The 13,430-nt window shown below is 39.5% G+C and overlaps 1 protein-coding gene across 5 annotated transcripts in view; it reads right to left on the reverse strand.

Annotated features, from left to right (window-relative positions):
• The window catches only part of STK39 (serine/threonine kinase 39), a 298,211-nt gene that overhangs the window by 133,426 nt on the left and 151,355 nt on the right, over positions 1 to 13,430 (reverse strand). For all 5 annotated transcript variants that reach the window (XM_075933552.1, XM_025177794.2, XM_075933551.1 and 2 more), the window contains 3 exons: positions 12,688 to 12,797; positions 12,492 to 12,593; positions 4,268 to 4,401 (listed from right to left, as the gene is read on the reverse strand). In XM_075933552.1, coding sequence (XP_075789667.1) covers positions 4,268 to 4,401; positions 12,492 to 12,593; positions 12,688 to 12,797 — 346 coding nt within the window. The remainder of the gene's footprint in view (positions 1 to 4,267; positions 4,402 to 12,491; positions 12,594 to 12,687; positions 12,798 to 13,430) is intronic.

Here is a 13,430-nt window from a genome sequence, read left to right on the forward strand (position 1 = left end):
TGTACAGGACATTTGTGAAGTGACACGTATTTTGTAGTGTTGGTAGCTATAAAATTAATTTTTAAGATCCATAATGGTATACATATTCATTCACCATACATGTTGTAAGGACGTTCCTAGATGGTGAAAGCACTAGATATAATCAATGTCCTGTCTTTGTCCATCTTTTCGTTTAAAAGAAATTTAGTAATTGTGAGAGGTACTGGATTAAGGCGGCAAGATTTACAACCTCTTTTTTTTTCCTTAAGTGGTTAAAAAAAAAAAAAAAAAAAAAAAAAAAAAAAAGAGATATGCTCTCCTAGAGGACTCCAATGTGCCTAACCAATGCTCCAGATGAAGAGGTAGTCTATTTTTTGGTCAAGGTCCAAATTTATCAAATTTGTTGTCCACAGAAAATAATAATAATAATAATGAAATGAAATATTTTGGGAGGCATTCGAAAGCATCTAGAGATCCAGATTTGTGGTCCACCTACTGAGTACCTTTACTCCTATAGTGGGGTGTTAACTGCCATTTATTTCAGTGATATGGACACCTGTATTTAAGAAATTGGACTGAACCAATTAAATTGTTTCATAAGCCAGACAACACTGTCCGAGAGCTTTCAGCCCCTAGAAACACCAGCTGAATATCCTGCAGTAGCTAGAGGCCCAATGCTCCGTATTTAGTCCCGGAGTTCTGTTACCTCCCAGGCCCACTTGACTTTACACTTTTGAAATTTGCAGCTGAAGTCACAACCTGCTAGAGTGTTATACTGTATTTCTGCAGAAGACAGAACAATATTCACCCACTTTTCCCTATAGATAGAAAAATCTCTTCTTAGGTCTTCTGCCCTGACTCAAGCAGAGCTGATCAGAAATGGGTTCCCCCTCCTTCCAACTTCCACATCGTAAATAAAAACAACCCACTTTGATTCAAAAACGCTGCTGTGGTGCCCCAGGCGAGTTGTATTTCAGGTACCTCGTGTTCTTGTTCTTCATTATACCACTAGGCTCTGTCTCCCATGATGCACCACTGCCCCTTCTTGGTGAGGGGAGATGGTACTAGATGGGAGCTCTTGGCCATGGTTCATTGTGGAAGAGGTATAGTCTAGCTGGAAAGTATGGCTTGTAGAAGGAGCTGGGGACATGAAGCAACCAAATGACAAATCCCGTAAGGTAGCATTCTGAATCAGCGTATTTTTGTCTTTGGGCATTCTGGGTTTTTTTCAAATGGACGGAAGGAAGGAAAAATTCAATCTTTGTATAGAAAAAAAAAAGACACCTTTTCACAAATTAAACGTTAATTTTCCACTATTCTATTGATTTGTAAACAGAAAAATAAGTTCTATCATCTTTACTGCAAGGATGAAGAGGACTGAACAGAAACTAAAGCAAAGCCCAATTAATGCCTATTGCATTTGTCTATGAGTGGTTAAAATATATGAAGAGCTTACAGTAATTCAGGAAGAAGTCACAAGGGTGTTTCTATTCACAGGAGTTGCAAAAGTTTAAGCAAAGATGCAATTATAACCAAATTTAGGAGGAGTGTCCACACAGTTGCAAATTCTATATTGGTTAAAAGTTTGCTTGTATCTTAATTTGTTTAACGTTTCAGGGAAAATAGGGAAGAAAAGACCAGAAAAAAAAAGTTTTGGGTATGTCTACACTCGAAAGTTATTTTAAAATAAATACTCCCAAAATAAAAATTCTGGAAGAGAGTGTGACCAGAGAAGCCTTGAAATTAATCTGAGGCAGGGTCTCTTAATGTGGGCACGCTAACTCAACGTAGAGCCCCAGGAAGTACTCTGAATGTCTCTGGGGAATATTATTTTAAAATAGCAGCAGTGGAGCATCCACAAAACCACTATTTTGAAATAACTATTTCAAAATAAGGATTATTTCTCGTGAAAAGCAGGAGTTATTTCAAAATAACCAGTCCCTTATTTTGAAATAATGGGCTTGGTAGTGTGGATTCTCTGCTTGTTATTTTGAAATAAGGGGAGTTATTCCAAAACAGCCTAGTGTAGACCAGAGCTTTCTTATTTGAGTAAGCTCAGTTCACATGCTACACACATTACAGAGCAGAGGGGGGACAAGCTACAACTTGCAGGCCACATGTGGCCTATCAGACCCTTCAGCTGTGACCCCAAGCTCCTGCCAAGGGAGGGGGAGGGTAGGACAGCCAATGTGGCACTCAGGCCAAAAGTTTTGCCCAATTCGGTACAGAATCCCTGCTATCAAGGAGAGTACTATCCAATTTAGAGATATACTGCATGTGAAAAATGGTTTATCCACAATGAATGGGGGACAACTAGAATACTGATTTTTCAAATGAGCAAGCTAATGGAAGTTTAAAAAAAAAAAAAAAACACACACTAAAAGTTCCATTCTAGTCTGCTCGAACCGCAGAAAGTCCAACAGGCACTTGCACTGTCATTTAGTTGTTTGTTTGTTTTTTTAATGTAAAACACAAAGTGACCAGGAATGTTAATACTCTGATGATCACAAACTAGTATGCTTAACGCAGAACAGTTAACCATTGGTAACTGCATTGTAAGGAATCAAGAGTTTGCAGCAGATATTACTACGTGCAGAAGACAGGGAAAATACTGCAACTGCTAGCTTCCTAGGGGATCATCATATTTAAGCATCCATTTTAATCGTGCTTTGAAAACACTGGGCATTTCTACAATAATCTGTAGCCATAATTAAATTGAAGCATGTTCTGGGAAGACAACTTTAAGGAAACAGTAACACATATTTAAGCAGCCTGCAAGTTTCAGGGCTATGCTTAAAGCATAACCAGACTGGAGACTTAATGAGACAGGACTACCAACGTCTGGAGTAACTGCAGATACTACCCTGATCCAAGAGGATGCATTCTGAGAGGTTCTGGGAAATTCCAAGTTTCATTTGCACTTATTGTTTCTTAACTATTCTTCTATCTATGACCTCTGCTCTCAGCTGCTAGGCCTTATTCAGATCATATTTACCCTGATTTACAGCAAGCTCACTAAGTCGGACTCACAATTATGTCTAGTTTTTAACACCACTGGCACATTACTGCACCCAAATTACACCAGGAAAATAAAGTAAGAAAGCAGTAAATCAGGTCACTCAACAGGCAACATGAATAAGTTTGTAACTCTAGCTCCTAAAACAGGTGATTTATTAAATAAAGTATGTACAGGCAGTCCCCGGGTTACATGGATCCGACTTACATCGGATCCCTACTTACAAACGGGGTGAGGCAACCCCGCACTAGCTGTTTCCCCTCAGCAGACCAGGGAGACGCGAAACTAGTGCCCCCCCCCCGCCCGAGCAGACCAGGGAGACGTGGAGCGGCTTCTCTCAGCAGACCCCTCAGCTTGAGAACAAAGGACTGAGGGAAGTGAGGTGTGGGAGAATAAAACTGAGCTCTGGAGAAATGTTTGTCTAGAGTTTCCCCTACAATATGTACCAGTTCCGACTTGCATACAAATTCAACTTAAGAACAAACCTACAGTCCCTATCTTGTACGTAACCCGGGGACTGCCTGTACACATATTAGTGACAGAATGTGCCTTCCACAGAGTCCAAGAAAGTAAAATCTATACAATGGGTTTACACAGAAATAACTATCAACATTATAATGGGGAAACATCATTGTGGGACTTGAACAACAGTTTTGGAACAAAGATTGTGATTATCTGGAGTCACAAATATAGAGCAGGGATGGATGATTCAGAAAGAATTCAGAGTCTACAGAAGAAAGAGAGACTATCGTTTTCAAGTTAGCTTGCTTACAAAAATTAGCCCTCTCTTGAGATAATCTTTTCACATAGCACAAATGACTCAATGTAGAGTTAGAAATAAACTCATCTCACAACAACAACAACAACAAAAAGGAAAGTCAACAGCGTTTCATGGTTTAGGCTGAAACAGTACATTCACACAATAGAAGCTCACCTTGATCAACATGGTCATAATCTTTAACATGGGCTAGCAATAAGTAGCGATGGGTTTTCTGTTCAGGGCAGGGGGCCATGGGTTTTCAAAAGGTTTGAATAATACCTTAATTCTATTGTGCAAAAGCTATACTAGTACACTAAGTTAATCATGCTTGTTGAAGCTTGATAATTAACAGCCAGCTCCTCCCCAAACTGAAGACCTAATATTTTGAAAACAAGGATTTTCCAACTAAATACCCGGGAAAAAATATGTAACAATGATATTTAAAGTATGATGCACTGAAGTCGTAACTGTATTTTGGACTAATTCCATTTTATACAACAAAAAAGCTATACCTTTTGGAAGGGTCTTTTTGAAGACACAGTGAAATTAGTTTTCTAAACGATTTGCCATACTTTTTCATCATTTCTTTGTCTTCAACACCAGTCTCTAAAGTGGGGGGATCATTTTGCAATGTCAGCATTAACACCTATAGTAAAAGCAAAAGGTGACATGGTAAGTGTCACAATGAAATTACAATACAATAATAGCTGAAATAGGATACAAATATTCCACCAAAAAAATACAATGTTCCTGTTTAAAACATACTGAGGATCGCACAACACCAGGGTAATACATTTTTTTTTTATTTTTATTTTTTTTTTAAAAAGAGTACAAAAGAAACAAAGCTGAGTGGTAAATCATGGATGGCGTAGGCTTTTGCCCAGGGATTTGTACAGGCTGACAAACTATGTTCAAATCAGTTCTCCACCTACTGCTAACCAAGCATGTGGCACATCACGCACAAATGCTACATGTCTGACCTTGGTGAACATATTTATGACATATAGCAAAAAGCCACTAATTTTTAAGGCAAACGGTCTGGCCACACAACTTGGATCAGCCTGTTTCAGCTCCAGGGAAAAAATAATGAAGATCTTGATGAAATAGCTAATAAATCATTAAATCAAGAAAGCTATCTGGAAATACCAGAAACTTATGAATAAAAAATTCGTTACCAGAAAGAAGTGCATTGTAAACATCAAAACATGGACTACTTGAAGAGAAATTTAATATAAAAGGAAACTCAAAGGTTAGACTCAGCTCAAGAGTTTTCCATAGACTGCAATGGACTTTCAAGTTGTATCAGCCCTTTAATTACACAGTTACACTAAAAATTAAAGTTTAGTTAAACTCTTAACATAAGCCTCATGATTACATACATTTGTACTATGGTGTGCAGCTCCTGTACACTTAAGTATTCCCACATAGCCCTCTTAGACCAATAACTAATATACTCAACAAGAGAATAAAAGAATTTACTATTCACCAAGGAGACAAGAAAAAAAAAGCAGCAATACTGTAAAATACTGAAAAAGGTTTCTGTCAGGCCTTCAGATCAGGATTAGTCAGTTTAATTCTGGAAAAAGTGAGGAAAGAGTCATAATAGTGAAATTGCTACAAGCAATGAACTAATGTTATACTGAGTTGTTTTTTGTTTTTTTAAACACTTCTTTTGAAAAGTAATAGAAATGTAGCCGTGTGAGTCTGGTGTGGGTCTGGCCCACGAAAGCTCATCATCTAATAAACAATCTTGTTAGTCTTTAAAGTGCTACATAGTCCTGTATTTTGCTTCTTTTGAAATGCATTGGTACTCTAATGTTTCTAACACTCTGGATAGAAATGCATCAGTCTTTATCAAGTACACTATACTAATCAATCTGGGATTCTTGTGTAGGAATATTGCTATGTACAGCAGTTGCTGTAATTTAAGCATATTAAAAATAAATGCAATCAGGGCTTTGGAACAGAGACCGGAGTTGGAGCACGGAGCAGTGGAGCTGCAGGTTTTTGCCCGGAGCTACAGCAGAGCCAGAGCACAGAAAATCTTGACTTCCCTCCCCTCCCCCTCCCTCATTTTCAATCCAAAATGAATGATATTTTAGCAAGAAAGTCCTAACGTGCCAAAAAGTTTCAGATTGTATAACAATTGATATTAACATCTACTTTACCACTTTATGTAATATGTCACAGTTATTCTCATTTCAGCCAAAAATCAAGATTTAATGTAGAGATACAAAATTACAAAGTTTTTTGGAGATCTGTTTTATTGAAGAATCAGATAATTATCAGACATCCAATAACACTGCAGACTGCTCCCAACCTTGTGCCAAGTTTAGGTGAGTACGTACTCGTGTAGATTAGTTAGATAAGTATGGTGTTTATTTTCAACCTTGTAATGTGTAGCCTAGTTACTTCCCAACAATTGAAGTTGTAGAGCAGCAATAGTACGTACTAGTGCTACGGCACATAACAAATTTCACTGATATATCTATATTAAAGCGTTTTTGAGATACTAATTAAAAACTTGGAAAATATTTCAAATATTTTCCCCGCAAAATTTCATAAGAAAAACTAACTAGCAATTTATAAATAAAAATTGATTATGTATATTAAAAATACTTCTTACTTCATTAACACTGCAAGAAACATGTAAAAATATAATATACATTTTAATAATAATTTGGTATAAAAAGAAAATGGGATCATTTGTCCAGAAAATCCAAAATAAATTTGAAGTATCTTAAGTGGCTAAGATATCACAGGCAGGTACATTATAAAAAAAAAAAATGTAATACTTTTGTTCATTGCTTTTCGAAGATCAGAACAAGAAACATTTGGATGCGGTAGCAGCACAAGAAGATTTGGCTATGGCTTCAGCACCAAACAAACCAATCAACCCACCCAACCAACCAACCCATCAAATTTGCCCCCCCATGATTGATAGCCTATTTATGGAAAAGGATCTCAACAACGTCTTTACTTTTGAATTTGAAGAGCCCAAAATTTGGGCTTTTGGGAAAAGCAAACACGAAATCGGCAACATGCAAGGTGGAAAAGGAAGTGAATGGAGAGCTCAAACCATGTAGCTTCAAGACAATTGAAGCAAGTGCCGTGAAAATTTTCAACCTTTGGCGGCACGTAAAATGTAACCATCCTGAAAACTATGCGGCTCTGATTACAAAAAAGGACCAGGAAGATGAGGCAAAACAGAAAGCTGACACAGCTAAACGACGTTTATCTGGCTCTTTGAAAATTCCTGGAGAAAAGATTTTTTGCGGCGTTTCATCTGAAAAGAAACCCAAAATTGAGCAAACAAAACTTGACTCATATTTGAAGTCCTCAAAGGTTACAGTCACCATGGCTACCAATACTTTCTGTGAAAGGCTGATGGAAATAGTTTGCTTGAGTTCAACATGGCTCACTACCTTCAGATTAAAGAACAAAGGATTCCAAAAAATTGCAGGTGAAATGGGTCGGTAGCTTGGCGTTTCAACGAGGCATGATGCGGTTTGTCATTTAGTTGTCAGCACAGCTGAGTTTGGTCACGAAGAGCTCAAGAAAGCTTTGGAGCAAAAATTGTGCTACCTGAAAATGGATGCGGCAACCCGTGGAAACAGAAGTTTCCTTGCAACCAATGCTCAGTACTATGAAGAAGGAAAAGATAAAGCTGTGGTAAAAACCTTGGACATAATCGACACTGAAGGGCATCACAATTCTTCCTACGTGAAAAGTCAAGTAAAAGCTATTTTAGAAAAATTTAGGATCAGTGATATGCAAGTGCTGAACCTCTGCGTTGACAATGCAGCAAACATGACGTGTGCCGTCAAAAATTTCAGCAAGGACAATGAAACCATTTCTACCTCTGAGAACAGGGATGTTGACAGAACTGAAGCTATTTTGCCTGATAAAGGAACTAAAGAAATGGATGCAATCGAACTCAACATGGATGCTGCTGCGCAATGGGTTAATGACCCTAGTCTCATACTTCCAACATGGCTTCATGAGGACGACTCAAAAGTCCAACTGATGAGGTGCGATATTCACACTTTTCAGTTGGCAATCTAGGATGGACTGAACAAAGAACATGCGAAGAAATTACTGGGAAAAATTCAACAAGCCATTGTCAAACTACGCTCCCCAAGTATTCAAAGTGTTCTGCTTTATCTATATATGCGATGATTGATAGGCTTCTCGTTTTTCAATCTTACTGTGAACAAGTGGCTGCTGCTGGAACAAGAGAACTCAAGTTAGCAAAAGTTTAATGGGATGAAGTGAAGAACCTGTAAGACCTCTTGGCAAGGCCAAACCAAACAACAGTGAATCTTCAAGCTGTTGATGTAACCCCAGAAGTTTTAATGAAGGAATAGCAGAAACTGTCAAAATTCTTGCAAGAAAATGGTGGACAAATTGCAGAAGGAATTCTATCCTCCATGAAGAAATGTTAAGACAAGCTTTTTGACAATATTCATTTCCTTGCTGGAGTTTATGTTGACCCAAGGTATCGGATTCTTCTTACCTCAAGGGACATACCAAAGGCAAAGGAAGGGTTCCTTGATATTGCTTAACTCAAAAAACAAAATCTATTGCTACATTTGAACTCTGCAAAAGAGGTTGAAGAAAATGAAACAACAAAAGGAGTCATCAACAATCGAATGTGTGGTTTCGGAAAGTTCACATCCCTCAGAAATAGCAAGCTGTTCTCAAACTTCCATCTCCACTCTGAACTTGTTCGAGCATCTTCAACCATCACAGGGAAATGGAGATAATTCAAGCACCAATTCTTCAGAAGTTGATGACTTCGAAAAGGAATTGGATAAACAAGACAGACGCCGGCGAGTTTCTGCGATTCATAATTGTAATGAAGCATTATTCGAGAGAAACTTTTGGGAAGATTGTGAGGCAATAGAGTCTGTTGGTAGGCTAAAAGTTAAGTCTGTTTGAGGTCATTCACAGCTACCCACACCGCATTCAGGCTGCCAGCAGAATTGCTTCGAGCATGCCAACAACTCAAACTAGCGTAGAGCGACTGTTTTCAGCTTTAAAGTTAATTTTAAATGATCTGCAGCAGGCTATGAAAGATGACTTGATGGCTGCAATAAGTTTTTACAGATTGAATTATGAATGATTCTAGTTTGTATCATTGTTGATGATATTTACATTGTTTTAAAACTGAATAAAAATAACATTTTTTCAAAATTACAGTATGCGTTTTTTTATTTACTTAAAAATTAATATGAGTCGGAGCGCGGAGTGGAGTGGAGTCGGAGCGGAGCTGGAGCAGTCACTATTGGTGCCAGAGCGGAGCTAGAGAGCAGCAATTCAAAAATTTGATTGCTCCAAACCCCTGAATGCAATTATAGGGTTTCTCTAAGTGCATATTAACATGTGACAATTTTAAAAGCAATTTAGCAATTTTAAAACCAACATATGAAAAACAGCAGTAAAACTACCTTTGTTTTCAACTGAGAAACGTTCCTTTTTAAAATATTCCCTACTAAAATTCACCCTAAACTTTTGCTTTTCTGAGGAACAGTTTAAGCTCACTTCAAGACTTCTTAATATTTGAAAGTAAATACAACCATCTGTGAATTTTAATAAAATTTAATGCAAAAGGGGAAGTGCCTAGGAAGGAGTTCTGAAGAAAAGGAGCCAAGGGTCATAATGTATCACAAGCTAAATATGTATGAATGCTGTTGGAAAAATAAGCAGCAAACCAGTGCTTCTACCACTCTACTCCACACTGATTAGGCCTCACTTCCAGTTCTGGGTACCCCATTTCAGGAAAGATATGGACAAACTGGAGAAATTCCAGAGAAGAGCAACAAAAACAATTAATGGTCTAGAAAACATGACCTATGAGGGAATATTGAAAATGGGGGAGAAAGGGGGCGTTTATTCCAGAGAAGAGAACACTGAGGAGGTCTGACAACAGTTGTTCAGTACAGGCAGTCTCCAGGTTACGTACAAGATAGGGACCGTAGGTTTGTTCTTAAGTTGAACTTGTATGTAAGTCGGAACTGGCGTCCAGATTCAGCCGCTGTTGAAACTGACCAGCAGCGGCTGAATCGGACACGCCTAGGGCAGAGCAGCTGGAGTGCTGCTGGGTTGGTCTGGTAGCGCCGACCCTTGGCGCGGCAGGGCCAACCCGGCAGCACCCCAGCTGCTCTTGGGGACACCTGGAGCAGAGCAGCTGGGGTGCTGCTGGGTTGGTCCCGCAGCGCCGCTCCTGGGCGCTACTGGACCAACCTGGCAGCACCCCAGCTGCTCTGTCCCAGGCATCCAGATTCAGCCGCTGTTGAAACTGATCAGTGGCTGATTTCAGGAAGCCCGGGGCATAGCAGCTCTGCCTCGGACTTCCTGTAGTCAGCTGCTGTTCAGTTTCAGCAGCGGCTGACTTGGGGACGCCTGGGGCAAAGCAGCGGGGGTGCTGCTGGGTTGGTCCAGTAGCACCGCACCTCGGCACTGTGGGACCAACCCGGCAGCCCCCCCGCTGCTCTACCCCAGGCATCGGCGAGAAAAGCCTGGTCTGCTGGGGGGAAGCACTCCCCACGCCACCAGAGGCGGCGAGAGTGGGGGAGGCACCCCGCACTAGCTGCGCCGCCCTCCTCCCCACTCCGGTCGTAACTAGGGGTCCGACTTAAGTCGGACTGACATAACCCGGGGACTGCCTGTATATAAGAGACAAGGAAGAGTGAGAACAATTGTTCTCCTTAGCTGCCAAGAAGCAATTGGCTTAAATTGCAGTGTAGGGCGATTTATAGTGGACAATAGGAAAAACTTCCAAACTATCAGGATGGTTCAGCACTGCAATAAATTGTCCAGTGAAGCTGGGCAATTTCCATTATTTGAGGTTTTTTTTTTTTTTTTTTTTTTTAAGGTCAGGTTAAACAGACACCTGTCAGGGATGGTCTATAATACTTAGCCCTTGAGTGCAAGGGGCTTGGATAATTACCTCTCGAGTATTATGATTTTATGAACAAAAAGGCAATGGAAATGTAGTGGTGGTTCACCCCTCTCCCTATGCTTTATGAAATGGGCTTATGGACATAAATGTACATAACTCAAAGGTGCTTTAAGCAAATTTCTCTATGTAACCCATCCATCTTCATGTCTTAATCCACTGGATCAGTTTATCTTATTTTGGTGTATGTATAATTCTTGTGTGTAAAATTAGCATATGGAGTAGGGAAAACTTTATGGGTTTTAAATGTGTGAAAGAAAGTCATCAAAGGAAGCCTCAGTATCTGGGCAATCATATGCAAATAGCCTTTTGCCCTTAAGTCTCACAGAGGTTTGTAGGGACAGGCCAAGTTACTCCTTGTGCAATAAGGGAATCTTTAAAAAACTAATAGGAAAGTAGGAGTCTTTTGTCTTTGTCTGTGAACCTGAGATCCCAGGGGAAGTGGACATTTCCCTGGTTTGAAGGTACAAAACTGGAACAAAGTTTTAGGGTGAGTTTGTACTGAGGATTTAATCTTAGAATTAAGCAAGCCTTTTCTGTTACTTTTAATTTGTAATCTACTTTGCTCTGCCTATTCACTTATAACCAATTGAATCCTACTGCTTGCACTTAATAAAAATCACTTTTACTTACTATCAAGCCTAGTGTAAATAATTATCACCCAGGGAGCAATCAGTGTGCACATTCCCCCTTTCATTGTCAACGGGGGCTTAGCCAAGTAATTCATTGGGGGTTTTGATCCCATTTGGGGAGTGGTATCCCAGGAAGCTGGGCCCAAAACTGCACTCGCCTTGGACCTGAAGAGGTTCATTGTCTGAACTGCTTCTTGGGGTTAGGGGGCAGTGATCTCAGCTTGGTGCCTTGGTTGGGGGAGACTAGTAGAGCTGGCCCAGCAGGACCAAGCAGTGAGAAGCCCCAGAGAGTGGTTAGTTAAGTGGCGGTGGCCGTGTCAGCACTCCGGGAAGCCCCTCCAAGGTGTCTTCTGGACACACATGTGTGTCCAGGTCACACATTATTGTGTGTCAACTATAAAGTCAGCACATAAATCTTAGTTTTGGAAAAAATGCAACATCGGTTATTGCAGCTTTCTGCCATTTTTAAGTATAGCAAATTTACAATTCCATACCATCACTCATTTGATTACTTCAAACTGTATTACATGCCCTTAACCTTACAAAATTCCCATCACTGCCATTTTTAGTCACTTTTCTGATTATACTTTGTAAAATTAGAAAAGTGACTAAAAACGGCACTCTTCCACTTCCATCAGATCCACATTCTCAGAAGGGACTTCGAACACACCAATTTCTTAATATCGATATGCGTCCAAAATTCAACTTTTTACTATATTAGCACTGAAGACAAACAGAGCAAGGGAAAAAGCAATGTGACTCTTCTTCCAGTCACACCTGACACTTGTTATCTAACTGCTGGTTGAAGAATCTTTCGTACTAGTGATAATTTTTAATCACTGAGCCACTTTCCAGACAACTGCATGCGACACTACTTGCTCATGCAGAAAGCAAGCCAGGAACAATACAGGGATCCCACCATCCAGTCCTATGCTCTGGACAATCTTGCCTTCCTCATATAATCTACACAAGGCTGTTTAATAAATAGGCTAAAATAGAGCCATCCCAGACACTTGAGAGCAATGTTAGAAATTTACACAAGGACCTGAATGTTATTTATGCAACCAAAAAAACTTAAACAATGAATGGTCCTACAGCACCTTACGTAGTAGTAAATTATACATGATTTCCAATGGTACTTACTTTCATAGGAGGATATTTGTGGTAAGGTGCAGCTCCTGTTGCTAATTCAATGGCAGTTATTCCAAAGCTCCATATATCAGCCTTGAAGTCATAACCTCTCACCTATAACAGGGTTTAAAAAAAAAAAGTTTTACTGTGGTTTTTAAAGGTAAAGTCATTATAAGATAGGAGTGAATTTCATTAACCATAAAGATACCTGTTCCATTACTTCAGGTGCCATCCAACATGGGGTGCCTACAAAGGTTTTTCTTACTTTGTTACGGGTAACATCACCTCCTGTTGCTAAAAATGCACTAACACCAAAATCTGGAAAACAAATTTTTTTAAAAAAAGTTACAAGTTCATCATCTTCCCTATACCAAAATGTAACAGAAAAAATATTTAAAAACAGGAGTCCAATTATAAAATCTTGTGTATAGCTAAGTTCAGCTGAAAAATACCGCTCACAGCAGAGAAAATGACAATACGAGACACAGAATAACAGTCCTTATTTTACTTTGTTCACATTATTCTGATATAGCCATCGCAATAGGCACTGGGTTAAAAAGAAACCACACAATCAACATGGGGCACTTGTGGCCATGCTATGTTGTGAAGGCCAGAAATACAACTGAGTTTAAAAAAAAAAAACTGGATAAGTTCATGGAGGAGAGGTCCATCAATAGCTATTTAGCCAAGGTGGTCATGAACACATGCTTCAGGTGCACCAAAACCTCCAACTACCAGTAGACAGGGCTGGACAACATTGTGAGATCTCTCAAAGTTGTCCCATTCTGTTCATTTGCTCTGAATTATCTGGCACTGGCTACTGTCAGAAGACAGGATACGGAGCTAGACAGACTATTGGTCTGACCCAGTGTGGCTATTCTTATCTTAGAAGATTGCAATGTTTTCAAATGGCCCAGTAATTTTTCCTATATGAAGAACATTAAGTTGTAT

Source organism: Pelodiscus sinensis, chromosome 7, assembly GCF_049634645.1.
Source record: "Pelodiscus sinensis isolate JC-2024 chromosome 7, ASM4963464v1, whole genome shotgun sequence".
Taxonomy (NCBI): Eukaryota; Metazoa; Chordata; order Testudines; family Trionychidae; genus Pelodiscus; species Pelodiscus sinensis.